The 27,384-nt window shown below is 41.8% G+C and overlaps 3 protein-coding genes across 14 annotated transcripts in view; 2 read left to right on the forward strand and 1 right to left on the reverse strand.

Annotated features, from left to right (window-relative positions):
• The window catches only part of ACVR2A (activin A receptor type 2A), a 70,364-nt gene extending 65,668 nt beyond the window's left edge, over positions 1 to 4,696 (forward strand). The window contains exons 10-11 of the mRNA XM_075757270.1: positions 146 to 276; positions 1,177 to 4,696. Of these exons, the coding sequence (XP_075613385.1) occupies positions 146 to 276; positions 1,177 to 1,371 (326 nt within the window). The 3' untranslated portion in view covers positions 1,372 to 4,696. The remainder of the gene's footprint in view (positions 1 to 145; positions 277 to 1,176) is intronic.
• A 976-nt stretch (positions 4,697 to 5,672) lies between these two features.
• ORC4 (origin recognition complex subunit 4) lies at positions 5,673 to 26,536 on the reverse strand. Of its 5 annotated transcripts, none has more exons than XM_075757282.1 (14): positions 26,486 to 26,536; positions 24,193 to 24,264; positions 21,791 to 21,867; positions 19,966 to 20,056; positions 17,375 to 17,450; positions 16,876 to 16,961; positions 14,711 to 14,759; positions 14,037 to 14,188; positions 12,028 to 12,201; positions 11,640 to 11,726; positions 8,132 to 8,240; positions 6,792 to 6,887; positions 6,648 to 6,715; positions 5,673 to 5,998 (listed from the first exon to the last, which is right to left on the reverse strand). In XM_075757282.1, exons 2-14 carry the CDS (start codon positions 24,247 to 24,249, stop codon positions 5,810 to 5,812), a joined length of 1,311 nt encoding a protein of 436 aa, XP_075613397.1. In that variant the 5' UTR covers positions 24,250 to 24,264; positions 26,486 to 26,536; the 3' UTR covers positions 5,673 to 5,809. The 5 variants fall into 5 exon arrangements, with proteins under 5 accessions (XP_075613397.1, XP_075613395.1, XP_075613399.1 ...); XM_075757280.1 differs by lacking the exon at positions 26,486 to 26,536 and adding an exon at positions 25,805 to 25,900; XM_075757284.1 differs by lacking the exon at positions 26,486 to 26,536 and adding an exon at positions 25,805 to 25,851 and having other exon boundaries at positions 19,956 to 20,056.
• Positions 26,100 to 27,384, forward strand: part of MBD5 (methyl-CpG binding domain protein 5) — a 144,648-nt gene continuing 143,363 nt past the window's right edge. For all 8 annotated transcript variants that reach the window (XM_075757275.1, XM_075757277.1, XM_075757272.1 and 5 more), the window contains exon 1: positions 26,100 to 26,547. The gene's annotated coding sequence lies outside the window, so the exon portion shown is untranslated. The remainder of the gene's footprint in view (positions 26,548 to 27,384) is intronic.

Consider the following 27,384-nt stretch of genomic DNA (forward strand, 5'->3'; position numbering starts at 1 on the left):
GCAGGGAGAGCTTGTACTGGCAACAGAAAGTAAACTGCTCTGTCAGATCCTGATAATGGAATACCAGTCTTTTTTTTTGTCTTTTTTTTTTCTTCTTCCGTTTTTAAAGCAAATTTGGTGGGTTAACTTCTTTCTTTGTCTACAGGCCCAGTAGATGAGTACATGTTGCCATTTGAAGAAGAAATTGGCCAGCATCCCTCCCTTGAAGACATGCAGGAAGTTGTAGTTCATAAAAAGAAGAGACCTGTTTTGAGAGAGTGTTGGCAAAAACACTCGGTAAGTAGTTATGTGACCAAGTTCTTGAAAGTTCTGTCATGATTTCAGTTTGAAATTTTGTCAGTCCTGTGTTGTGTTCATAATACTGTCTTTTAGGAAGAATTTAGGTTTAATAATTCTGGTAAGAATTAAGTGGACAGTAAACTAACATGTTCTTAATCTTAAAATATTATCTCATCAAAAGTGATTTTCTTTTTTTGGTGAAAGCATTCTTGAGAGTTACTTTTGAATGCACACCTTAAATATACTTAAGAAATAATAGTCTTGATTTATTACAGGAGTGCTACAAACTGGACATAACATCAAAGGATAAGCAGTGTCCTGTGAAACTTCTGGGATCAGTTGGGCTTTCCCGATCTGATTTATGGCTGGAGACTTGCAGTAACCCCACTGCTTATCCCTAGCACTGTTTGTTTTTCAAAAAATAGTTTGTTAGAGACAATTAATGACACTGTCTGTGAGAAAAATGAGCGTATGTTACCATCTGCTCCTTGCAATTAGCATATTGCTGCATTAGCTCTCTGTTACTTGCTGTCAGATATAAATCCCCTCTTGTACCGCTTGATTTCTTTTTTTTATTGAGGTTTCATATGCTTACTGAAGAACTTACCCTTTCTTAAAATACCGCGATGACTTTGCTAGCACGCTACACCATTGTATGTTGAAAAGGATTTGCTCGCTCTTGCATATATTATTTAAATAGTGCAAAATAAATAAGGCACGAGGCCCCATATGACACGCTAGGTTTCAAAACAAATACAGCATAGCTTCCTGCTTGACAGAAGGGTTCAAATAGGGCAGGTGCACCTTAAATCCCGGTTTGCTATTAGAGTTGCTTCCTCAAACTTGCCGCTAAGTCTGTATGCCGTCGGTTTTAACTCCCACTGTCTTTGCTCACAGGGCATGGCGATGCTTTGTGAAACAATAGAGGAGTGCTGGGATCACGACGCGGAAGCCAGGTTGTCAGCAGGTTGCGTAGAAGAACGGATTATTCAGATGCAAAAATTAACTAACATTATAACAACAGAGGACATCGTGACTGTGGTCACAATGGTGACAAACGTTGACTTTCCTCCCAAAGAATCCAGTCTATGATAGTTGCACTGGTCACATAACTGACCGTCAGGACTCTTCACTGGAGCTGCTAAAGCGAATGGGACTGCCCACGCCGTTACCGTTTTCTGCCTGAGAAGAATGGTAAGTCTCTCTGGAGCGTCATCAAGAGGTGGTTTTCCTTTATTTTCCCCTCCCGAACGTGGATCCATGAGACTTTGTGCATTCCCTGCTTACACCCGAAGGACGCGTGACTGCGAAACGATAACATGCTGTTAAGGAACTTAAATGAAGAATATGGACCTGTACCGGCTAATCAAGCGTTTTAAAAACTGACATCAGATTTCTTAATACCTGTCAGAAGACACTAATTCCTTAAATGAACTACTGTTATTTTTTTTAAATCAAACATTTCATTTCAGATTTAAAAAAAAAAAAAGGGTAACTTGTTTTTATTGCATTTGCTGTTGTTTATAAAAATGACTATTGTAATGCCAATATGACACAGCTTGTGAATGTTTAGTGTGCTGCTGTTCAGTGTACATAAACAAAAGTAATCAAGTGGGATATAGCAAAGAGGCTTCCAAGTATTACTTAACCTCCCTCAACAAGGTATACCTCAGTTCCACCTCTGCTAAATTATGAGATTGACAACACTAACAAAATTTGAATAATAAATTGATCCATGTTTTGTAAATGATGTATTTCAAATTCACTGTGTTATTTAAAAAAGGGTAAGCTATGCTTCATGCCAACAGTAAATGGCCATTCCTAAAGCAGTGTTTTTAGCCTTTTCTTGTACTAGCTTGTTGTGTATAAAAAAAAAAAAACAGTGCTGTTTATTGAAACAAAATTTTCCTTCCTCTCTTAGTTTAAAGCTTTTCTCTTACCTCCATTTCCCAGAATATCTCATACATTTATTTAACTGAATACTATTTAGGTTTGCTGTGTCTGAGGAATATTTGAAAACTTAAGCATGACTTTTTTTTAATTTTCTGTGAGCTAGGACACTGGAAAGCTCTGAATTCTTGTTCTTTTTTAAAAAAAGTCTTTTTCCTATTTATGTTTGTGACAAGGTCTGCCTAGCGCGTGTTCTGTTTCACTAAACAGTATGCAGTGGGTTCTGTATCCCTGTTTCAGGGTCACCTCAGGAAGCTCAGTTACCCCCAGTTCCTTTCTCTCTGCTTTGATTTGCAACTTCGCTCTACGTAAAGCTCGGCGCCATTTCGGCGGAGAGCTGTTAACGTCCGTGATGCGTAGGGTTAGCCTAGAACCGTACGAAAAATTCGAGCCACAGGTTTCAGATTATGAACGCTTACAAATTTCAGGGATCATTTAGTTATGCTTACAACTTAAAATATGCAACGACTATGTAGAGGTAACGAATACCAATGGCCGTAGCACAGACTCCCAGAAAAAGAGGAAAAACATGGAAATTGCTTTCACAACTCCACCGTTCTTTTCAAGTTTGGAAGTCACGCCTTATATTCAAAGGAGGAAGTGACTGGTAGCTAGGTGCCAAAGTGCTTCTCGGAAGTACTGCTTCACTCCCCTTACGTGATCCTTTACACCACCTTCCCCCTAGAACAAACGTTCTGAACCTCTGGAGTACAGAACCGAGCACAGCGAGCGGCGCGCTGTGTCGTTCAGCCTTGTTTCCTTTGTTTTCACACCGTCTGGTCACTGTCTTTTGAAAGAAGCTTTTGATGTTGCAGTTAGGAGCTCGCTGTGAGTGTCATCTTGAGAACTGATCTGTACAGCCACATGCTACTCTGTTTTACGTGGACATGAACTTAATTTCTGGGAACAACGAGATGTTATGGATAGACAAGGCCTAAAAGAGTCTAAAGTACCACCCAGCTCTATCACGTCCTTGGGGAGGGTCAGGCGCAGCTCGGAGGTGGTCAGGTTCGCTATAGAAAGCAAGAAATCGAGTTTGTGGCCGCTTCTGCCATTGCCACTTTATTTTGCTTCCATTTTTTAATCCAGGGAGGTTACTTTATGCACACAGCAGGATGTGAACGTAGCTGCTGAGTTCTGAACAAATAAGAATCCATTTGTGACAGACCTCTGTGCTCCCAATGAGTTCTTACCCCTTTCCTAGCAAAAAACGAGTAAATACAGTCAGTTTAATAATGCGTTATTCAAGATCTGATGCAGAAATTGGTCATGTATAAAACGTGCATCATCTGTGTTACCCGTTAACCTCCAGCTGCTGGGGACTGGTGTCACAAACAGCAGAGGGTGCTCGCGAAGCCTCGCGTCAGGAAAAGGGCGGTAACTTCTCTTGGTGTTTTAAATCCAAGTTTCCTGATTTTTAACAGCGTAATGTAGTGTTGCTGTGAAAAGGATGTTCGTAGTATAAATGGTTTTTAAGTGGCAGCGTTGCTGTCCTCGGAGCTGCTCGGTGACACCTGTCCTTGCAGGGATTCCCCTGTGGTTTTTGCTTTGTCGAGAGCAGTAAATGCGCAAGCTGAGACCTGCCTGAGCCAGCAGCGCGTCGCGGGTGTACGTGAGGGCAGGATTCCCTGAGGCTGCTGCTAGGGGACACGTCTTGCCCGGATTTACTTGCAGGTGGTGACCGTTGTCCCTTCGTGTCCCACAGCGACGGGCACCTCACCCTGTCCTGGTTTAAGCCCCTCTTCCCTTGTGGTGGAGGGCAGGAGGTTTGTCCCTGCGTGTACTGGAGCGGCTGTCGGAGCAGTTGAACGAGCGCTGTCACTCGTGGTGGTCTGAAACTGCCATCCACTGCTTCCACCCTTCCCCAGGAGGTGTGAAAAGGTTGGTGTGGTTGTCAAATACTAACTCTCGGTGTGCGAACGAAACTGTGACTAGACAGTAATAAGGCATTTCCTGGTCGTATTAGCATTTGACAGAATAAATAGGGTTACCAGTTTGCTCTTTTTCCAGCTTCTCTTTTTTAACCTTTTTTAATACATTTGCGTTTATTAGGAACACTTGGTACAAAACGCAGAAAGCTGCAATACATGTTCACGGGCAAAATGATTCAAGTAGCATCCTTGATGGAACATCATTTACCTCAGATACTCAACCAGCAGTACTTTTTTTTTTTTTCCTTCCTTTATTTTATTTTTTTTAATGCTGTTTCAGTCCATATACTATTCGTTACCTCTCAAGATTTTGGTAAGCAATTATTTTACCTTTACTCTTTGTATTTGTCAGTGTTTTGGGCACAGGTTGTTGTACTACTGTCAAAAAAGTACTTGCTGTTTTTCTGCAAGTGCTGAAAACAAACCAATCCCCCCTCGCCCTCAATAAAGTGATTGTTAAATATTGTACAAATAAAAATGTATACTCTTTCTCCCCTATGCCCCCCAAAAAGTTAAAATAAAAAATGTGACTACTATGACTTGAGGTCTGCCTTTTTTTTTTACACTGTGGGAGAAGAGAGATGTTGCTGTTTCTCAAGCTGCAGGGCAAGTTTTGCTACAAAAAAAAAAAAAAAAAGGAAAGACCTTGCAGGTTAAATGTGGCAGGACACAAAGGCAGAACCCACATCTCCTCTCCCTGTCCTTCCCTGCACCAAGGGAACCTCACACTTCCACAGCCTGGCCTGCCTTTTCTGCCCTGGTTGCGAAAGCTGAACTTCAACGGGGTCTGTGGTGCGGCAGGGTTGGGAGTTGGCCTTTCCCCAGCTGCTGGTTCCAAGGTTAAGCCTCCCTTCCCTGGGCTGGGCCAAGCCTCCTCTCCCTCCCTGCTCTCCCTGGCCCTGGCCTGCACCCAGCTGCTGACAGGAGTGTGAGCAAAGGCACAGTAATTGATTTAATTGTATTACTGATGCACCTTCCTCATCACATTGGTGAGTGACAGGGCTTTGGGAACCACACTGATCACCTAGTGCGCACTTTCCCACCTCTACTAGGCAGTGGGACCACCCCCACTACTCTAGCAGTGAGTGACCTTGAATTACGTGAGCTACGCTGAAACACAAGAGGGGTGACGTGCCTCTGGCGCGCAGGCTTTACACGGCACTTTCTCAATGTCCTAATACCAAACCACCCCAACTCTTACTGGGAAAGGAACCTACTTCTGATACATACAGGCTTGCACTATGTAGTAGCCTGTACCTTCATACAGCTCCTGGCCAGCCAGCTTGGCCTTTCAGACGTGCCCCCGTGCCAGGTGACACCACGCACTGCTCCTTCCCTCGCAGCAGGAGCCGGGACCTGGCCATGGGCCTGCACCTAAAGCACTCCGCAGCCCAGACTGAGAGAGGCGGAAGAGCTTTGAGTCCTACAAAGGGGAGGTGGCACCGCTGAAGTGAGCTAAAGGGCCTGAGTCACATTTCACAACTTAAACCCCTAAAAACCCAAAATCCCACATCAATCAAAGCAACCTTCTTCCAAAAATTTATTCATTTGAACACCCTGCCGTGGGTAAACACTACATCCTCTGGAGTTTACCATTAACTCCAAAAGCCTGGATGATGTAGGAAGTGACATCATACGTTCCAAAAAGTTCACAGCCAACTGAGCGATGACGCTGCCCACTGTTTAACATCTGTGGGGCAGTTTGGATATGCTTGCAGAGCGTCCATGATCTGATTATTGTCCAAAAGCAGTTTCATTAGGAGGTACTCTTTCTGTGCACGTACAGATGGTCTTTCAATCGGTTTTACTAATTCCAGTTGTAGTAAGTGCTCAAATGCCTAAAAAAAAAAAACGGAAAAAAACCAGGAAGTGGAAGATTACATCATTATGGGCTGCTCTGCTCATTCTGAATGACCTATGAGATGCTGTTTTGACAGAAACCTGTGATGTGCAATCTCCGGACAGCTCGATTTTACCTTCGCTTTTCTTCTTAATGAAACAGCCTTTGAACTCTGGTGTACGTGTAAGTGCCTGGGACCGACGTCATGATTCTGGGATACAGACTGGCATAGTCCATTACAGGGGCACAGACAGCGTTACGCAATTTCCAGTTTAAACGTTGAACCAGAAACCAAGGCTGCTCCGCTCAGAAGCTTTGACCGCTGAACCGGGGCCCTTGGGCTGAGCTCATGAACCAAAAACCCGCAGAGCGCCAGCCCCGCATCGGCGCGGCTCACGTGGCAGCCGGCACTGAACTCTTCCGTATCGTTATTTACCCGCTTGGCCGGGCCTGGAGCTCCCCGCCCCCGGGAAGGCAGCGCCCAAACCCAGCGCCCCGGGTGCCAGCTCCAAGTGCAGGGGGTTCTCACCGCCCTGAAGCGCCCAGTCTCGGTTCTAGGGCTGCGTGTGAGTACTCAAACCTGTGCGCTAGGAAATAAAATCATCTAAATACTTTACAATTAAAAAAATATGACATTTCAGGCTTACCTTCATGACAACTGGCTTTTCAAAGTTGTACATACAATGTGCCTTCCTTTGTATGAACTTCTGGAATTCTGTAATAGGGGGGAAAAAAGTTAATTAGGGGAAGTCAGTCATTTAGTGTATGTACAGGTCATGCATTTCTCTCACCGTTGTAAACCATCTGGAAGTTAAATGGTTCTCCTTCATAAACATCATTTAAGTGTTTCATAGCTATAATTAGGCAGATTTCCAGGACAGACAAACCTAGAGGGAAAGACAAGAGTTCTAAATATTTCTCTTGAAAGTTCACACACTCTTTTTACTCCTCTATTTCCAAATGCTGTAGGCCTCATATATTTGTGTTACATCTCTTCCTCATGTAAAATACTTCCAGAATTGGAGAGACGAGATAAGAGAACATTTGTTTTCCAGATATTTGAAGCAAGAATGAACGGGCTGCTTCCGTCAAAAAGCAAGACATTTCAGTAGAAAGAAAAGCCATCACTGCAGATTGTAGGGCATGACAAAGAATTTTTAGCAGCACCAAGACAGTCTCCGTGCACATCATGAAATGAGCGTTTGAAGCAGTTATTTGCTGTTCAAAGCTAAAGCAGTGAGACAGGGAATTAGTTCCACAGTGCTATGGAGACTTTGAGAATCACAGGGCCAAGCCAAAGCAAAGCCTGTCAAGTCTGGGAGCCACAAAGTAGCAGTGGGTAAGCAAACCTTTCCTGTTCGGGGAAGCAATTCCTCCTATAACTATATTTGGGCTTAGTATCATCACCAGAAGTTTGTTTCCTCTCGCTGTTTGCACAGTTCCAAAGTGCTTACCAGAGAAAACTTAAGCACGGTGCTCAGTCCGTCCTATCTGCTGAGGTGCAGAACAGGAGAATGCCCAGCCCTGCAGAGCAGCGGCAGCATGCGGAAACACTACAGGAGTCAGTGCAGCAGTAACACAAGCTCAGTTCAACGGGGGTAAGCACAGCCCCTGTAGTTCTGCGAGTACAGAATTCAAGCGCACGCTCAAATTTGTACGTATCCACGCACAGACTATTGCGGTTCACAGGGTTACGGCAACAGCTCCCAGCGAAAGTGTCCTCGGTTTCCTCTAGCTCCCGGCACTGGCAGAAGAGGTCAGCATCTCCCCTTCTTCCGCCACTTGCGTGGGACAGAACCGCTGCCCAGAGCGGCTCCTGCGCCCAGGCCACCGGTGCGTTCCCCAGCGAGCACTGCCAAACCACACAGCGTACTCGGTCCTGACAGCTGTAAGCCTGCACGGAGCTCCTCCGTGGGGGGATTTGTCTCAATTACTCTAACTCAATTTCTGGTTTATTTGGCATTATCTCCACACTTGGGTATGAACGCAAATCAGCAGAGAGCAGAGGTTTTCCCTGGGCAGCTCATACCAACAGGGGACACGGCACTATGTGGCATCCCTTACACCAGGAGAGTTTCAGGGACAATCCATACTCCTAAGAACCACGTGGGGGGAAACAGCTGAGCTTTACCATGTACAATATTTGCTTTTGAGTCCATTCTGTACTGCTTGCTTGCCTCATGAAGATCCGATGCAGTGATAAGTGGGTGATGCACAGTAACGGTACTTACAACGAGCATCTAAAAATAAAGCAGAAGACATTTTTCATTTGATTACTAATTACCAGACACATTTTCTACTTGGAGATGGAATGCAGAAGAACACATTTCCCCTGGAGTCACCTGCTGGAAACATTAATGAATAACCCTACACACAGTAGGCTCGTACTGAAAACCTTGTCAATAGCTGGTAGCTACATTTTGCCAGGAAGGTTTTCCAGGCTTAAAACTGTAAAGCCTCCTCACTAGAGGAGATAAACACCCATTAACTTGTTTGTATTAATTTCAATAGATTAGCACACTTCAGTGATTGCTGTAAGAATGACTTACAACTATTTTAAACACACATTTGTACACAGAGCCACAGCGCACTCACGTCACTGAAATGGCTAAGAAAGGGTCAGAAGGTGCCTCTCTGGTCCCAGAACACAAGTTACCCTTTCAGAATAGTGGCTGAAGCCTCACTTGGTCACAGTTTGAATCATCTTCAAAACTCACATTCTGTGACACGTATTTGAACAAATAAGTTACTAACTGCATAGTTAACTGACCTCTTCCAAAGCTATCGATTATCCACAAGCCTTTATACAGCAGGAGGCACACTCCAGCAACCTTTGCTCTTCTCTTTAGGGCTTTAAGTATCTGCCTTGTAAATACTTTGTAGTATAATATTCATCAACAGAAAAAATGGCTTTTAGTGACTGCCTCCTACTACTGCAGGTCTGTATGATGAAAAAAAGTTCACTTCAACCATTTAATTGAGGTCTTTCACTGAGAACATCCAATGCTATCTACCAGCAGTCTTTTCCAGCCCTCTTTCTCTCCTTATAGATGTGATTGTAACAGCCTCAAAAAGCTGCGCGATCATCCAGACTTCCAGAAGTACAGAATGAGGTCTTACAGTATAAAGGTTAAAGGGAATTCAGATAGGGAAGAAGGGGACGGGTGAAGAAACGACAGCCCCAAGTCACTAAAAGGCATGCAAAATGGAAAGAAGTAAACACAGCAGTACCTCTTGTAAGTCACTGCCCTCTCTGCTTCACGGCCAGTGAAACCTGTGAGTAACAGTAACTACACCGAACAGAGCCTAGAGCACTGGGCATCCTCTGGTTTACCAGGCTCAGAAGCAGACAAGCAGCTGATTGCATGAAGTCACCCACACGAGAGAAACCATGGGGATACAGCATCTACCAAAAGCAAAATTGGATTTTACCAGCTCAGTTGTGAGCTATCTAGTTCCACTTATGTAAAAAAATTACTTATTTTACTTTGCTAAAAGCCTCAACTTGTTCAATTTTTGCAAGGTTTAGGGTACCGCCACATGAAACAGATACTAAGTTTCCATTGAAAACCCATGAGTTCATCTGACAATGCACAGTGACAGGAAGCACTAAATGCCATGTAAAATAGCTGGTCATTGGCAACAAACCCTTGCTACCAAACAGCAGGTAACTAGGAAGAGCAGCTCCAATTTTCACCACCACCACACTGCCCATCACAAAGCTGATCTCACCAGCTCAAATGGCAGCCTCCTACAGATTTTCAAAACTAAACGAAAATTCATCCTGCAGGGCAATTAATCCACACTGCAGCTAATACAAAAAGCATTACAGAAGCACTAGAATCCGTATTATGTACTTCTATGAGCAAGATGACTTCACAGAGTGAAAAAGCCCCTTTCTAAACAGAGGATGACCAAAAAGAAGACTGATCATGCTCTGTGTTTCAGAACTAGAGCAGGAAGTCTGTGATCTAGTTTTCAGAGTGGCTATAAACCCAGCATTGGGAAAAGCTGTCAGCACTAGAGAGTCCAAGAACAGCCCACTACAGAGCTGAAGGTTAAAATCTGAATATTTGCACAACACAAGACAAGCAGGTACATTTAGTAGGCTTTTCACACTGACAGAAGCACACAGATATTTTAAGACGGTTAAATAAGTGTTACTTATCTTCTGTAACGAATGCTGTTGCGTTCATATTAACTGTGTTAAAAAACAGAGGTGAGAAGCAGATTAACAAAAAAAGGACCCTCCAAGAGAGCCTGGCCACGCATTAAGCTTCAGCTCATTTGTCATGATGGGAGGAAGTTCACTCTCAGTATTGCCTCCTACTTACAGAATACAGAAGTCTTCTCCCAGAGTTAACAGGGAGGCACCAGCCTTATTTGTCTCCCTCCAGTGAGGAGGCACTCCTTCTCTAAGAACTGGGAAAGGCTGAAGCTACCAAGTAAAATTCTGAAAGCTTCTTCAGGCCCTTGATGCCAGATGATATGGTCATTCTGAAGATCAGATGTAACTTCCATCTCAGTATTTCTAGGCATTAGTAGCCTCAAGCTTCCAGCACCTCAAGATTTAAAAGATTAAGATCACATTTCCTGGACTAGCATCACAGTAACAGATGAATTCAGGACAGCATCTGGGCTACCTGAACTGCTCCCTATACAAAACCAGCTCTGGAAAACAAAGCGGTGCCTAATCATACAGTTCATAAAGTGATTTTATCTGCATAAGAAGAAATTGGAAGTGATAGAAGAAAACAAGAGCATGTCCTCTGCATGAAAAACAAGACTGTAGATATACGGGAATGCTCTTACTGAAGAGCAACTAGTCCATAAATGCAAGTAATCTGTGCTCAGGAGTATCGTAGCAAGAGCAACAGTTTAGGAAGGAGGAGTGGAAAGAGGGATGAAAACAACAAATATTTTAGCTCTAAGTGACAGTTATTCCAAATGCAGCACCGTGTGCTTTTCTGTCAAAAGTGCATATACCTACACAGAGTTATTCAGGAGTAGCTCAAGAAACAGGCCAGGAACACAGACAAACCCTAACAGTGTCAGGAGGAGGACAAAGCGGAGAGCGTAAGATGATGCGAGAATACAGTAAGAGACCATAGTAAAAAACTGGCACCAAAATTTCTCGATCTTTGAAGACGACAGACATTGATGAAGAGAAGCAGGCTTAGTATAGTGACAGATTTAGTGAAAGAAGGGGAATGGAAGAATACTTGGCTGCAACAACAGACTTAAAGGTAGAAAAAGCAGGTTTCAGTACAAGCCGTTTCCCAGACTCACCAGCAACCAAAAAGAATCCCAGAAAGGAAAAATATAGTTTGAAAGTATTGCACCTACAGTTTTGCTTTATAAATGGAAAGACTTGGCAAAAGTTATTTTAAATACCAAAAACTCACCATCATTTTAATTAAAGAGTACACCCTCACAATGCAACTGCTACAGAAATTGGAACTACTCAAATTCATTAATAAAGCATGGACTGATAAAACATGCAAGAAACTAATATTGTCAAAAACCCACTCAAGTAAAAAGATGTTTCAAATAAAGCTCGGATAACTGGCTTGAAAAACACAAGAGTTGTTTACAGATTATTGTAAATCAAGAAGATATATACATATCCAAATACATACCAACAGCAAATGAAGTGAGCGCAGGTCTTTGGTGTAGTGAAAAAGGTTCTGCAGCGTGCCTTGCACAGTTTTATCCTCTGAGAGATGCTAAAAAAAAAAGTGATATTTTAATCATCTCAACAAATCATTTCATACTCACTTGAAAAAAATACCAGTTAGCTAACTTTCAGAAAGAGCTCGGATTATGCTTGACAATACAATTCTTCATACCTAACTTTTTTGTGACACTTATAATTCAATAAGCTAAGATTCTTTATCACAATTTGATTTATTCCATATCAAACTCAAATAGTGAAAGGAAATACTAATCTTAGGTAAAGGCTTTACACTAATAAACTGGTCTTACCTTAAAAGTTTACTAAAACCAAGTATGAAGAGCTTTAAATACCTGGACATTATTATTCCATTTTTGTGCAAAAGACTCATCAGGAAATTCAGCAGGAAGAGAAAGCTGTTCCTTGAATATCCTAATGTATTGCTTAAAATCAAAGGAATTCATCAAATATATCTGTCGGTGAGAGAACCTTGATTTTACTCTCTTCTCCAAGAGCTCCAGGATATCCTTGTAAAAAAAAAAAAAAAAAATTTAAAAGCAGGCACATTTAGCCTATTCTTTGCTACAGTAAAAACTACAAAAGAAAATACCAGAGTAAATTGTGTTGAAAAAAAAAAAAAAGAATTATTAAATTCTCAGGCTTACAATGTTCTAACAAGACCTTTGCTAATTATTATAATTGATGTGCCTCGAAATGCCTAACAACTAGCCATTTACCCAAATCATGTGATGCACTACATCATACAGGATAATTAGTTGCTAGGATACCCAGTAAAATTTCTCCATAGATTATGTAAATATTGCAGTTACTTAAGTCTGCATTCAAGATGTTTCAGCCTATCATGGCTCTAGACAAGTTGTCAACGTAGGTTGGCAGCTGTCAGTTCACATGCCTTTTGTCAGACTGAAAGAATCCAGCTTTAAAAAAAAAAAAAAAAACCAAAAAAACCAACGAAACACTTTAAGAGCCAATATTTATCTTCTAAGATTGTCACACAGAACTAAGCAAGTCTGCCATCAAGTTGTTGGTTGAAGATAATAGAGAAAAGCTTACTTTTCTCAGAACATGTAGGAACAGACCAGCATCACAAACCAGCTCTGGGATTCATCCATTTAGAGAAACACAGTACTGCTCCCTTGGACTGGGACAGAAAGATTGTACTCCTCGTTTCTAAAAATTTTGGGTGTGCTTTTTTGTTTTTTTAAGGGTTTCTTGTGTGTTGGTTTTGGTGTTTTTACTTGCACTAAAAACAGGCTTTAAGAATACTGAAATTCCTCACCAAAAAGAGAGCAGTAACAGTAGAGAGCCAACAGTGCAAAATATAAAGACCCCTTTTGATGGAGAAGGCACACGCAACAGGGACCAACGATTTAAAAAAAACTCAGAGGCAACAGCTATGACCACAACCACAGTACCGCCTCTGAAGACTCTACCTTAGTTACAGTCAAAAGTAGAGTAAAATGGGGCTCTAAATAATGGGTGATGAGGATACCAGACTCAGGACAGTAACGAAGCAAAAAGACTGTAATTTACTAAATCGACTATTAACTATTCTACTAACTTCCAGAAACTTGCCTAGCTAAATATCACCTAAACCAAATCAACCTCAGATCCAGCCTTTGATGAAAGATTTTCATTATTATTCTTGTCATAACCCAGCTAACTTCATCACCAATCCAGTCTACTGAGAAAAACAGTAACATTTTTACAAGGTATCAGCTTCCCCGGTGTTAGAAGTAATTATTTCACAGTACACACATAATCTGTCCACAGTTCCCTACAATGTCATTGCAAAAATTACAGTAACTTTAACATAGAACCTAAATCCATTTTGAACATGATAATTTTATGGCAAAAGTGCCCAACTGAAGTGTTTGCTTAAAAAAAACCAATTCCTTGTCCTCAGAACAATGATGTAGACACTGCAGGTGAATACAAGTCTATTCTTACCAACTGCTGACCAAGAAACTGAAATGCCCAGGAGCCTCTCCAAAGAGTGAATGATAGTATAATATAAAACAGCCACATGGATAAATATGGCTCTTCTGTGGAAATATAGGTAAGTCTTGTGTCTCCTTAGAAATGTAAGCCTGCTTCTTTAGCAGTAAAACTGAAGGCTTTGCAGTTTTTTGATCATCTAAGTTTGCTCTCAGCACAAATTTTATTTTTTTTTTAATCCCTCCTGCCTCCCTCCCCAATTCAGAAGTCACAAAATTGGCTAATTGAGAAAAGTCTCTTAATAAATTAACTAAAGTTGCAGGAGAGGAGAAAACATTTCAACTAAGACAAAAGTCTCTTTAAAACAGCTCAAAACTTTGAATGAGAAAGTGCAATTTCTTACCTGTCTACACGTAAGTCCAATAACTGTTACAGGAGTCTGTGCTGACTGGGATATATCAAAGAGGTTATAGAGCAGCGTCTGATTCTTGTGATGAACAAACAAGTCAAATTCATCCAGTATAAACAAGACTGGGCAACTGCTAGTTCGATCTCCTGAGACAGCAATTTTAAAAGTAAGTACGGTAACATCATCATCAGACTTCCATCTCTACAGCTTTCGCAAATTCCGCTTTTAACGATTTAGATATTTTCTTGTAGCTTTTTATTAAGTTTTCCTTTCATATATGTACTGCTACAACAGTAAAAAGAAAAATACGCTGAAAAATTGGTAAGGTTTTGTAGCATTCTGCCAAACAGCATATCCGGTTGCAAGGGAAGACAGACTTCTATAGCGAATTTATTTTTAAAAACCGCTATTTTTAATAGCTTCAACCTGGATGAAGGAAGCTGTCCTGCATCCCTGACCATCATATGCAAGACTTTACAGCATCAGTTATGTTAGTATCTTTAGTATTATTTATTTCTTCATATTCTTTTGTAACCATGACACATTCTTTGCCTAGATTTCTTCATACCACTTGTACAAGCAGATGAAAAACCTATATGCTAACTTTTCGGTCAAGTGACAAACACACACACGCACACTGTTTCAGGGCAGGGGCTACTAGTGTTTACCTTTCCTTAAAGCTTCAAGAAGGAACGCAAGATTTTCAGCAAAACTGCCCTACACGGAGAAGAAAAAAGTTTCACAATACATTTTCAATGTCATTCTCAGAATTGTGTAACTACATCAAGTTCAGGCATGTAATGAAGCCCATTTCCTTCTAAAACCCTGCTTTCAAAACCAGCACACATTCAAAAATACATTACTTCATGTTGTACAAACATAACCTCTCCAGGACAAGAAAACTGATAGTTATCTCTACATTGATCCATTTTTCCAGTCTGAAAACCCCAAACTCATTGCCTCAATCAGGCAAAAATTAGTGATCGGAAGAATGCCTACGATAACTTAAATTTACAAGTGGCTTTTTCTTTCCTTAAATAGCTATTGCATACTCATTTTCCATCTACACATATGCAAAAACTGCCACCTAACATGTTCCACTGAGAATGATCCGCATGCAGTTTTTTAATTTGCTATTTTATTAGATAGACGAAAGCATCAAACATTCAGGACAGAAAACAATGAATTGCTATGACCATCCTGTATCAGTTACACACACATTTACAGACTCTGAAACACATAAGTTGTGAGATGGGAAATAACTATAACTGAAGACCACAAGCCCTATTAAAGAAGGCAGAAAAGCCAATTTACTCTCTGAATGTGAGTTGCAGAAGCTAAGAAAGGAAAAGTTTCTATGGACATAAGTAAGGACACTCCTGCAAATCAGTACGTTTCCATGTGCCACTGCAGGGATTAGATGGCTAAGAGTTTAAAGCAGTACTCCACGATAATTTAACGAGGAAAGTTATAGGGGAATTAAGCATATTTAAGTCCAGTTTAGCCTCCAACATTTTTGGTAGTGGAACTGCAGACCTTGAAAGGTTGTTCTAGTTCTCTGTTGAAAAGATAACTCATTCGAATGGCTATGCTGAAATTAAATACTTGCTATTTCCTTTTATTACTGCAGCTGTATTTGCGAAAATTTTAGCTCACCACGAGAAAGGGGTTTCCATTCTCTGTATCTAAAATTATTTGGGACAAGTAGGAAACCAAAGCACAGCCTAAGCAGCAAGCATTTCCAAAACAGAATAAAGCCTAATAACTACAATCTACACTTCATCTTGTATTCCACACTGCCTCTAACCTAGTTCTCTGGTTTCTCTTAACTAAGGCAGTAACATCTTATCTCTTTAGCTTTCCAAATGCAGCTGATGAAAATAAACTTCATCTACTGAGATTTCCCCTTTCTCCCCTCTCATAATTCCGCTTTAGTCACTTGGATCAGTATTTCACGTGACTCACAAATATAAACTCTGCCAATGTCAAAGGCCCTGTCTGGGAGCAAAGGAGGAGATGACACTGAGAAGAACCTTCTGTCGTACCAGAAGATGGCCTCTCAAGAACACTTGCTGAGTAACAGGCAACAACCAGGGTAGCTATGATCACCAGCCCAACTTATTTCACACTCAAACAAGTGAAATTTAATCTGAAGCACTTCGGTTATTCTTCTTATTGCTGACTTTAGTACTGATGTAAATGAGTTTCTTTCTTTGGGAAAAGGTTAATAGAAGCAAATATTTTAATAGAAATTCTATGCAAAATGAAAGGCTCTAAGAAGCCTAGATAGATTTCCCTATGAATTAGAAAAGGTTTCAAATATACTAAAGATACTGCTTTTTGGCTGATGAACTTGCTTACTCTTTGTCCTGAAATGTTAAAGTTGATGCTTCCAAAATATTCTACTCCTCTGAACAAAGTCTCTTCGGAATACTTAACGTTTCTTTCGTTTAGGAGAGCCTTTCCATTCCTCCTCCTTTTCTGAATCAAAGTTGATGTTTTTGAAAAAGTATCAGGTTGCATTGATATTGCTCAACTAGCAAAATGTAACATTCGGCACTTGTGTGCTGAACACAAGTATTTCTTGGCATGCTTGAAGTGTTTGTAAACCAGGACCTTTGCAGGTAAATGCTGCCACAGTTCACTAGTGCCATCAATTATTAAATATTTTAAAAGAAAAAGCTTTGAGGAGGCTGAGTCAGCCCATAGCAATTTTGCTAATAAACTCTCAAAGTCCATTCAGTCTCAACAAGCTGCATTCTATAAAGCTAGTTTTCTAGGTAAGGATTTTTGAGGGAGATAAGTGAAGAGTATAATAAAGTTGATAACTTACAAAAACTTTATCCCCAACCACATTTTCCAGCTGCAACTGCCTGGTGATCTCCTTCAGGGCCACTTTATCATTAGTCTGCAGAAGCCCTGAAAGAAAAATGATTTTTCATGATGAACTGGCAGTTGTCCTTCACTCCAAGAGGCCTTGTCTACAGTCACTAGAAACTTACCCAGAAGCTTCTCTCCATTTCCAGCCTTACAAAGCTAGGCCTTTTTTATAAATTAAGACTAGACAGTAATTTTCCATATGTAATAAAGAAGTTGCCTAAAACAATCCCTTCACAACTGAACTGATTTTTAACACTTTGAAAGGTCAATAAAAGCACAAAAGTTCTCTTTATAGAGAGAGATACAGAGAAAGGAAGGCATTTTGGAGCTCAGACAAATCTGTCTCTAATCGAGGCTACAGTATAACTGCTGAAACCAAAATTTCTGTTCAGTACATACAATATATAGCAACTGAATATAACAAAACATTTGAAGAATGCTGTATTACTTGCCATTCAGATGAACTTCCAAGAGGTTGTCTCTAGCCTGTCTCATTTCCGTTATCTCTTTTAAGACATGATTTAATAACTAGAAGAAAACAAACATAAAAACAATTTCTTTAAAAGAAGACTGATGTATCAACAGTAAGAAAAGCGTACAAATGGATATTATCAGACAGGAAACAGTGTGTGCAATTTCATTACATAACATTGGGTTTTAGTATTTTCAAGACTAAGATACCAAACCGACAAATTTGCATTCACTATCATGACTAGCAATTACGTTTGTTCATTCTGCTGAATCATTAGGGAAAGAATTATAAAAATACCTCCAGTATTTTAGACACCGAATTTTTGATGTAACATCTAGGGCTTTTGCCTTAACCAAAAAAAGCTTTAAGAGTTCGAGATGTGACAGAATTTGTCTCTTGAGTTAGGACAGTATTCAGCTTCATTAGATGCTGTAGAAGAAAAATCTTTGCTCTGAATATTTACAGACATTATTCTTTTCATCTTAAAGTTAGGAACCACGAGACACAATTAAATTGCACATCGTTACATCAATTACTGTTTATAAAAAGTAGGGGTCCCAAACTTACAGTCCATCAAGAACTTGTTCTTGGTAAAAGTCATGAGGAATTTGCATTAAAATACGTGTAAGTAGATGAAATGTTAACTTCTCATTCACTTGCTGCTATTTTGCTTTTGCTTCCTCAGCTGAGAATTTGAAGCTCCCATCTATGTCTATGTATACATACATACACACATACAATGTTCTCGTCCTCAGCAGTCTTTTTTAAGAACTAGCATCTTTCATTTGATGTAGAATAAGAAAACCATTCATTTCTCACACGTGATTTGCTTACTTATATTCTGGGAGGAAGAATCACAAATTTTCATCTTCACTATCCTTATGTAAAAGATTTGGAAGATAATTTAATCTTTAATTAAATAATAAAAATAGTTTGAGTTTTGACGATTGGAGGGGGCACATGGTGTTTGAGGGATCATTCTGTTGAGGTTTTTTTTAAAAAACTTTCCCATTTACTCCAATTTTCTTGCAGCACAGAGCTCATCTATGCTCTTCTGTTGACACTGTTTAGAAGCAGATACAGTTAGATTCCTACTACAGGTGCCAACATTTACTACATAGATACTTGGAACAAAAAAGCTTATCCCTTGGTTTCTCAAGTTTATGCCCAATAAGCAGATGCCATTCATTTTGGCTAACCCCTTATCCAACAAGCTCAATTGTACCTTGAAAATCTATATTGCAAATACAAGAAAATTTAAAAACTATTGTCTGCACCATGAGAGTGCTTGTTGCTTACTTATAGATCAGTAAATCCAAGAAAGGAAAACTAAACTCCAGTTCAAGACTAGCAGGAAGCACATAGGTGGAGGAAACCTTATTTGCCACTGGTTCATGAACTCTTTCCCCACCACCACCCCATTGTATTTTGGCAATTATCCCTCTTCTGAGGCATTATGGGTAACGGAAGGTGGTAACAATACTGACTGTTGTTGAAATGCAAAACAAGGAAGCTATCAACAAATTGGCAGAATGATCGGTGTCAGCTGTATCACAGATATTTTTACCATCTATTAATTTATTTCTATTCAACTGTATTTAAAAGCTTCAAGTGCTTTAACACTTCGGAAGACTTCCAAAGTAATTTTTGTAATTTTTCAATCTTGAATACTTTTTGCAGTAACAGTAACATTTATCACATTACATACTCATGTAAATATAAAAGACTTAAGTGTTTGCATAATATTAAAGTATCTGACACTTAAGTTAGATGTCAACCCTCCACATGCCTCAACTAAAAAGAGTTCCTTTAAAATACAAAACCTACACTTGTAAACTAGAACTACAATACAATAATCTACCTCCTAGCAATTTAAGTAACAATATTCCCTGACAGGATTAAGATACCTTACCATTCCCTACATATAAACAGCTATGTAGCAATCTACCCCTTAGTCTACTCCTTTTACAGCTTTTGGATGCCTTTTCAGTCGTTTTTTACAGCAGACACCCAATAGTAATAGCAGGTTAACTTTTTTAAAGAGTATGCAAAATGTGGTTTTAGGCATTACAGAACCGTAATAGGAGAAGCGCTGAAAGAAGGCAGAATCTATGAGGTGGGCAAATCACTGAACAACAAATGCAACTTGTTCTGATCAAATTGGTTCCATTTTACATGTTTTGGGCACCTGTAGCATGTCATGAAACCTGGTGCAGTACGCACGAAGAATTCCAAAACCACTCATATTTCTGCAAGTCACTGTGAGGATGGGCAGGTACATGTTTTTGTCAGCTGCACATGAAGCTATTCTATTTCACAAAATCAATAGGAACTCAGCATTCGAAAAATTTCACAAGACTTAGGAAATCAATTTCTCCACATTGTTATTCAACAAAATTAGCCTACAAGAAGTCCTAGAATGTTCTGAAATTCTACGTACACAATTAGCAATTCTCTCTTTAAAACCAGGCAGTGATGAAAATTTAGCTCCAAAAGCTCCCAGGACTTCAGTGAGGTTATCTACCTCATGCTTAATTTGACCTTATATAAAGTTTTAATACATGTTTATACCGCAGTCTTTCCTGATCCTCGGGGTCCAATAATGAGGGCAGAATTACTTTCTCCATGAATTGTAGTTCGTTTCAGCAGTTCCAGTAGATGTCTGTGTTGACAACAGCAATAGGTTAAAAATTTCAAACCAGAAAACACTGAAACCATGGAAATTCAAAGAATCTTTAGAATATATGAGAAAATCTGATACATTTCAGCTTACTCTCAGAGCCAACACTCCGGGCATGCAAAATGTAACAGAATAAACTGCAAAAGCCTAAGTGATTAGATCTCTGAAAATATTTTAAAATATTGAAACTTGAAAAAGTCAGGAGTATCACTAATTCAGAGTTCTACAATTCTCCACCATGAAAGGACAGACTTCAATAAGAGCGAGAGAAAGAAAGAGTGAGAGAAAGAAAGAGTGAGAGAAAGAAAGAGTGATTGCTTTCTGTGATACCACTGTAGCTCAAAAAAGGAAGACTGACAAACATGTTGAAGGAAGCCCTTGACACCAGTAAAAAAAAATTAATAATCTAGTGGAATATATTCATTTTGACAACCTTCATAAAACTGATTATATGCTAAATTTAGGCACTCAAGGCTTGTGAGTGGTAACAACAATAATGAGCTTCAAGTTCATATTCTATTCCCACCCAAAAGAAGGAACAACTCTAAATTATCTTCAGATAGACCTATCACCTAGTACCACATTTAAAGTACTTATAAAAACTACTGACACTTCCAGTTCCCAAATAGTTGCAAATGCATACATTTCATATGTTTTTTTTTTTTTTTTCCCACTTAACATATCAACATCATGCAGTTGCTTCTAAAGGAGTGACAGAGTCATCATGGAACAGTTGTAGCAAATGCATGTGGGTTTGTTCACTATTTGAGAGCTAACTATAGCCAAGAGTTGTCTTTACCCCTTGGGAAAGACAAATGAAGAGTTAGGAAGTTCATCGTGTTTTCTCTCCAGTCTAATTCATCAATAGTGGCATATTAAGTAGAAGACAGTCTGTAAACTGTTTTTCAGCATTCCAATATAAAGAGGGGAGGCTCGTTATGTAGAATACTAACATCATAGAAATACATTTTCTCACAACAACAGAAAACACGTCTATGTGAGCTCTGCATGTATATTACACTACATTTTTTTAATAACAGAAATGTTCTTTTCCTTCCTGTAGGAAACGAATGCTCACATCGGGAGATTCAACTTGCATAAAGTTACTCTTGGAAAAATTAAAACAAGTTCTTCAGATACACGTTTGTTACTTTCAGAATTTGATCTGCATCTGTAAAAGTATTAGGATAGTATTGTCACAGTAAGTCTCTTCTTCCTAACTTTAACTTCCTCATCTGAACGGCCCCAAGAAATAAGTTTGTTTTAAATATGGGTCCCTACTTCAAGAACATGATGTTGGCATCCAGGGTTGAAGATTTACTTTTAAACACAGCTTACCATTAAACAGGAGAAAATCTGAAGTAAGAATAAAGATTCACAACAAGAGAATTTAACTTTTTACTTAGTCAGGTCACTAAACATAGCCTTAGAATATGCACTAAAAGTATCTTTCAGGTTCAAAAAAGTGTTTCAGGAATTACAGATTTGAAAGAAGGACAAGAAATCCGAAACTCGGAGCCTGACAAACAGCAAGCAACTGTTGTATGAAAACTCTTAAAATCTGAAGCAAACAAATTTTAGAAGCATTGTGCTGTGAGTCATTTAATCCTGTATAATTTAGAAAAGCAGAGGTAGCAGAAAATTCTGACTTCACCTGATTATTTTTCTACTGTGGTTAAAATAGAAATTCTTTAGTATTTGAGTCTGCTCACTCACCTGTACTGATGTTCAATCCCAAACAGTTTTCCAGTTGCATAATTGTGACAGAATCTTTCACGTAAAATTTTTTGCACCTGTGGATAGAACACAAGACTGAAAGAATGCTTGATGCTGCAAACAGCAGAATGTATCAACAACGTAATGATTGCAGTAAAATAACAGTTAAATAGGCATGTTTCTGCGGTGTTACAACTACTCTGTAACACAAGATTTAACTGTCACCAATGATATGGGGTCTTGAAAGTAAGAACAAAGTTGCAATAGGCAGAATATTTAACAGACTCTTTTGTAGCAGAAAAGAGAAAATTCAATGAAATGACAGTGATATACATCTTTGGTCCCTCCTGCTACAGTTTCTTTCCTTCACCCCCAAAGGGATGTTATACTTGTCACCAAAATTAGGTCTGTAGTTCATCTAATTCATAGTTCTAACTTATTATGTAATACAGGCAAGAAAACGTTCACTAGTTGACTTAAAAAACCCCACCCACGTAGTTGTTACCCCAAATCCTCCGTGCATACACTTTTGCACCACCCACAACAACGTTGCAGCCTACAACCTTCCACCATTAGAAAGTATCAAATTTAGTTTCTCTGAGGATTCAGTTCAGATACCTTGTTCATAAATGTTGGGGGCGGGGGGCAGGAAGTAGTATGAAACTGAAGCTGATGTATTGCTCACAAGGGATGGAATGAAGTCTGTCCAGCTTGATTATTACTCCTGAACCCCTTCAGGACTTCACAGCAAATACAGTTATTTTAATTATTAATTTGGATGTATTGCTTGTGATATCTTTAGATATACATCTGCAATGACTTCTGTTTTCCAGATTAAGAACTGTTACCTCAAAGCGTACCTTCAATTCCCAAACAGCCAACCTTCAGCATCATAGCAGATTTCTTCCTACCACTTGACTAGCAGCACACAAATTGGACACTCTTTATTCTTAAGAATTTACAGACTCTACTCTACACTACTATGTCTCCCTGTCCCTCATTTAAGCTATCCTGAAATACCCGCATACTCCATCCTTTTGTAACGCTTGGTGTCCAATTTAAGTGCTCATTGTCAAAGAATTTCAGAGATTAAATTGCAAACCATGAATGAAGTGATTTTACTTTAAAATCACTTTTGAGCACCTTGCCTTTCAGTCTAAGTGAATGTCCATTGACCTTAAAAACTAAGGTCAAATTATCATCCACATATTTGTCATTGCTTTTCCACTCTAAGTCAGATTTGGCTTATCTTCCCCCCCCCCCCACCCCCCATGGTTTTCCTCTACAATCTTCAGTTGCAACTCTTGAGTCCGCTTTCATTTCGGCTGAATCCTAAGAAATAAGGACCAAGTGTGGTGTTCTATCCCAGGTAAACATAAACTGAGGCAATACTGTACCACAAATGTTTTGCTTTTCTCTCACCTTAGGTAGTAATTACTCATTCATGTCTGGTTTAGCTGACCAGTCACTGTACTGGGGTACATCACTAACATGCTTTTAGTATCCTGAAAATACGTCATCTTCTAACACTTAGCTAATTTATAATGCAATTATCACCATCAGCTCTAGGTGTATTTATTTTTAAACCAAACATGTGGATGCATCTTTGTGAAGGACTCCTCAGCAAGTCTAAATAATGGATACAAAAGCAGTAGAAATCTATTTTGCTAGTAATTCCACTTTCTGAAAGGAATTATTTTTAATAAGCTGTACTTGTCTACCTCATTTTTCAGTTACTTTTTCTTCTCCTAAAGTCTTACTGATTTAATTTCCAGATTTATTCTGTTTTAGTAAGCAAACTATCTGAACAGTCAGCATTGTCCATTCACAAGTGAAAAGTTTTCCTCCTATAAAGGGATTTTATGGGTAAATGAAGGAAAGATACTAAAATATATGAAATCACTGAACCAGAGGTAATTCACTACCATATGCATCACAGTTTGTAAGTAGCCACTTTGAGAAAACAGAGTAATAAAGCTTAAAAAATAAACCTGAAAACTGATTTGGCAGCTGCTGTCCTGCCTAACCCAGGCTGTTAAAAAAAGAAGTTACCTAGATTCTGATTCACCCTACAAACTGGAAGATAAAGAATCTGATTAGATAAAAATAGGTTTATGCAAAACTGTTGCCATAAACGGCTGTAAAAGCACAAGACCATCCTTTACCACTTTTATTAATACTCCAAAAAGTAGATCATTACTATAACACTTGAAGTAAGCAAAGATCAGGTGAGAAGCTGAAAGGAATAAGAACATAAATACAAAACCCATTTACAACCCTAGAAATTACATCAAGTATCTGTACACGTCTTTTTAACTGGTCTAGTAAAAAACTAGAGAGTTACATGGATGGCAAAGTCTCATAACGTAAAAATGAAGTCAGCTAAGAAAGTTGTTACTAACCTGTGAAATGCATTCTGCATTTGTTCCACTGCTCTCCTTTGACTTACGTTTACTCATTGCAGAAGTTTTCACCTTTAAATAAAAGAATATAAAAGTTATACTAGATTACTCGGTTTTCCAAATAATTATGTTAGTCAGAAACACAACTCAAATGTTAGTAAACTAAACATAGTACCGCAACCACAAGACAGTTGCTCATTTGTAAGAGCTTCAGTTGCAATGAACATCGTTTCTTAACTGATAAAGATGTAGCAGTTCACCTTACTACTAAAAAAACCCCTGAAATATTTTTAGTTCATTTCTGATTAGATGAAATCCATGTTTACACACAACTTCTGAACAGCATCTGCTTTCGGATGCTTTCCAACACAATGCAAACAGTACCTAATGCAACTGATATGAAAGTTTTTCTCCAAGTTTTCTTCCAAGTTTTTCTAGCAAGTTCTTCACGGCAATGGTGACACAAGTCTGTGAGCGGCATGCCAAGTTCCACTAAGACAGCACAGCTACGCATAAGGTGATCCCGCACAGAACCCAGAGTGACACAGCTCACACACTTACACTTCAGACACATTATCATGAACAACCAAATCAATGCTCTTCGAGTAAGTTGGACTAACAGTGGCATTTGTACACCTTCTTCTCTGACCAGCTGCCAAGTGCAATTTGTTCGTTTTAATTGCCTTGAAGATAGTTTGAAACAATGTATTTACGTTTCTGGAGCTGGAACAAGCTACAGGCAAATGGTAACATGTTAAGTCAGGGACAATTATGTTTTTAAAGGAACCATTGGCTGTCCATGTTTATACTGGTGCAGCATATAGCAACAACTACCACAGTGCCTCTCTAGATAAGCACGAGTAAAAACCAATTCGCCTTCTCTGTGCTAACAGAAAGCCTTCAAGACTTGCTCTGCAACTATTTATGCTTATTTTATCATAGTTGTTTCCCTCTTCTCCCAGTTTTGCTCCTTCTATTGTAAGGCCAGCGTCACTCAGTCCCCTGGCATAGTAGCTATGGCTGCGAAGGACGAGATTGGCTGGTAAAAAAATGCATAAATAAAGCAGTCGCTATGGAAGCAAACGCAAAGGAGTGCAAGGCACGAGAACCCAGAGCTGGAGAAGCTCAAGCGAAGCTGTTACATTAATTAAACTGGAGTGCAATAGCAACAAGACTACCGGACGAGGAGCGTGTCCGTTCCTGTTTTTTATCCGGGGCTCGGAAATTTATAGCGAAGCACCACAGCCATCAGGCGCCGTCCACAGCCGCCGCTTCCAACCGAAAAATCGCACCGGCCGCGCCGAACGCCTTGCGCGCTCCCAGGGGGGAAGCGCCGCTCCCGCCTCGCCCCCCACACTGCGGCGGCAGCAGCTCTCCGGCCTCCAGAGACCTCCCGGTAGGGCGGCCCGGAGACGCTGGCCTACGGCAGCGGACAAGCAGCGTCCCTTACCCGCCCCGCAAGCCAAGTCCCCGAAACCCGCAGCACTGCCGGAGCTCGGGGGAAGGGCGAGGGGGCGCATCCTCCCTTTCCCGGCACCCTCCGCACCAGAGGCGCCCGGCTGAGGCGGCGAGAGACGCGGCCCGGCCCGCCCCACACCCGCCGCTCCCTCACCTGAGGCGGCAGCAACCGCACAACCGCCACCCTCGCGCCGCGCCCTCAGCCCCGCCCAACTGCCGCGCTCCCGGCAGCACCCGCGCCACCCGCCCCGCCCTCCTCACGTGACGGCGGGTATTTCCCCACCCGCCCAGCCGCCCCCTCACTTCCGCCCCGGCCCTCCCCGCCACTTCCTTCCGCCCCGCAGCCGGATCTTCTTCCGGGTGCGCGCGGCGCGCGCGGCCCTGTGGGAAGGCACGTCCCTCCCTCTGCCCCCCCCCGCGGCCTCCCGAGCTCCCCCGGGGCGCATGCGCAGTGGCTGCCTCCCCTCTTCCTCCCCGGCAGCGCCGGAGCCCCAGCAGCCGGAGCAGCAGCAGCAGCTGATGATGAGGAGCGCGGGGGGGGGCGGGGGGGCCCGTTATTTATACCGTTAAAGGGACAGGGCGCTAATTCTGCTCGGCATCGGCGCGGGGGCGGGGGGCCGGTGCTAGGCGCCCCGAGTTTCTACCCCCCACCCCCCAGCCCCGCCGGAGGAGCCCGGGGAGTTTCTTCCCCCCCCCCCCTCCCTCCCCCGCCGCGGCCGTCGGCGGAGGGAGAGCGAACCCGAGAGGCGGCCCCGGCGGGAGGCACCTCGGCGGGGGAGCGGCAGGCAGTTGGGCAGCCCCCACCCCCCGCGCTCCCCTCCTCCCCCTTTATTACCCTTTGTGTGCGTCTCCGCCTGCGCCGCTCCGGGGCCGGCCGGGCGCCGGGGGGCCGCTGAGGTGAGTGCGGGGCGGCGGCGGCGGGGCGGGGGGGGAGCGGCGGCGGGGCCGCCCGCTTGTTTACCTCAGGGAGGGAGCGGGAGGGGGGGCCCGGCGCTCGGCCGCGCTGGGCCGCGGGCGGCGGGGAGGGGGCGCCGGGCTCCCGCCTGTCACTTTCTGCCCCCTCTCAGCGCCGGGGGCTCCCCCCCGGCACGGTCCTGCCGGAGCTTTGTTGTCGCCGGGGAGCGGGTGATGCTCCGGCCCCGGCCGCGCTCCTCTGCCCGCCGCCCCGGGGGCTGCTCGTTCAGGCCCCCCTGCCCGGGTCCGGGGTTGGGGGGGGGGGGAGGTAATGCCGGCGGGGGCGGCCCTCGGCTGGAGGCGCGGTGTTGTGAGGAAAGTTCGGGGTGGCTCCGGTGGGTGCTGAGCCCCGGCTCGTCCCGAAAGTGTTTACCTCGGTGGCTGAAATAACACCAGGGTGCTGGGGAGCCCTCGGGGTTTGCTCCCCCCCCCGGTTGGGCTCTCTGCGGCGGTTTCATGCCGTTAATTTGACTTCTCAAGCCCCTGCGGTCGTTAAGGCCCTGGTTGTACAAAGACCCGCTGGCGAGCTTAACTTCCAGGGGTAGTCCAAGAACTGGACTCCTGACGAACGTCAACGCTTGCAAGATCGGGATCGGTGTTGCGCGTTTGATGGCAGTACGTGGTTATCGTTGGTGGCTGGCTATATTTGGTCAATGGTTTGCTCAAATATATGTGTGTCGTGATCTGTTTTTCCATGGCCTTCTGCTGGGAAGGCCAAATGTCTCCATCCACGCTTGCGATGTTGCTGGTTTGTTAGGTCAGGTACCACTGGTAGGCTGA

Source organism: Balearica regulorum, chromosome 6, assembly GCF_011004875.1.
Source record: "Balearica regulorum gibbericeps isolate bBalReg1 chromosome 6, bBalReg1.pri, whole genome shotgun sequence".
Taxonomy (NCBI): Eukaryota; Metazoa; Chordata; class Aves; order Gruiformes; family Gruidae; genus Balearica; species Balearica regulorum.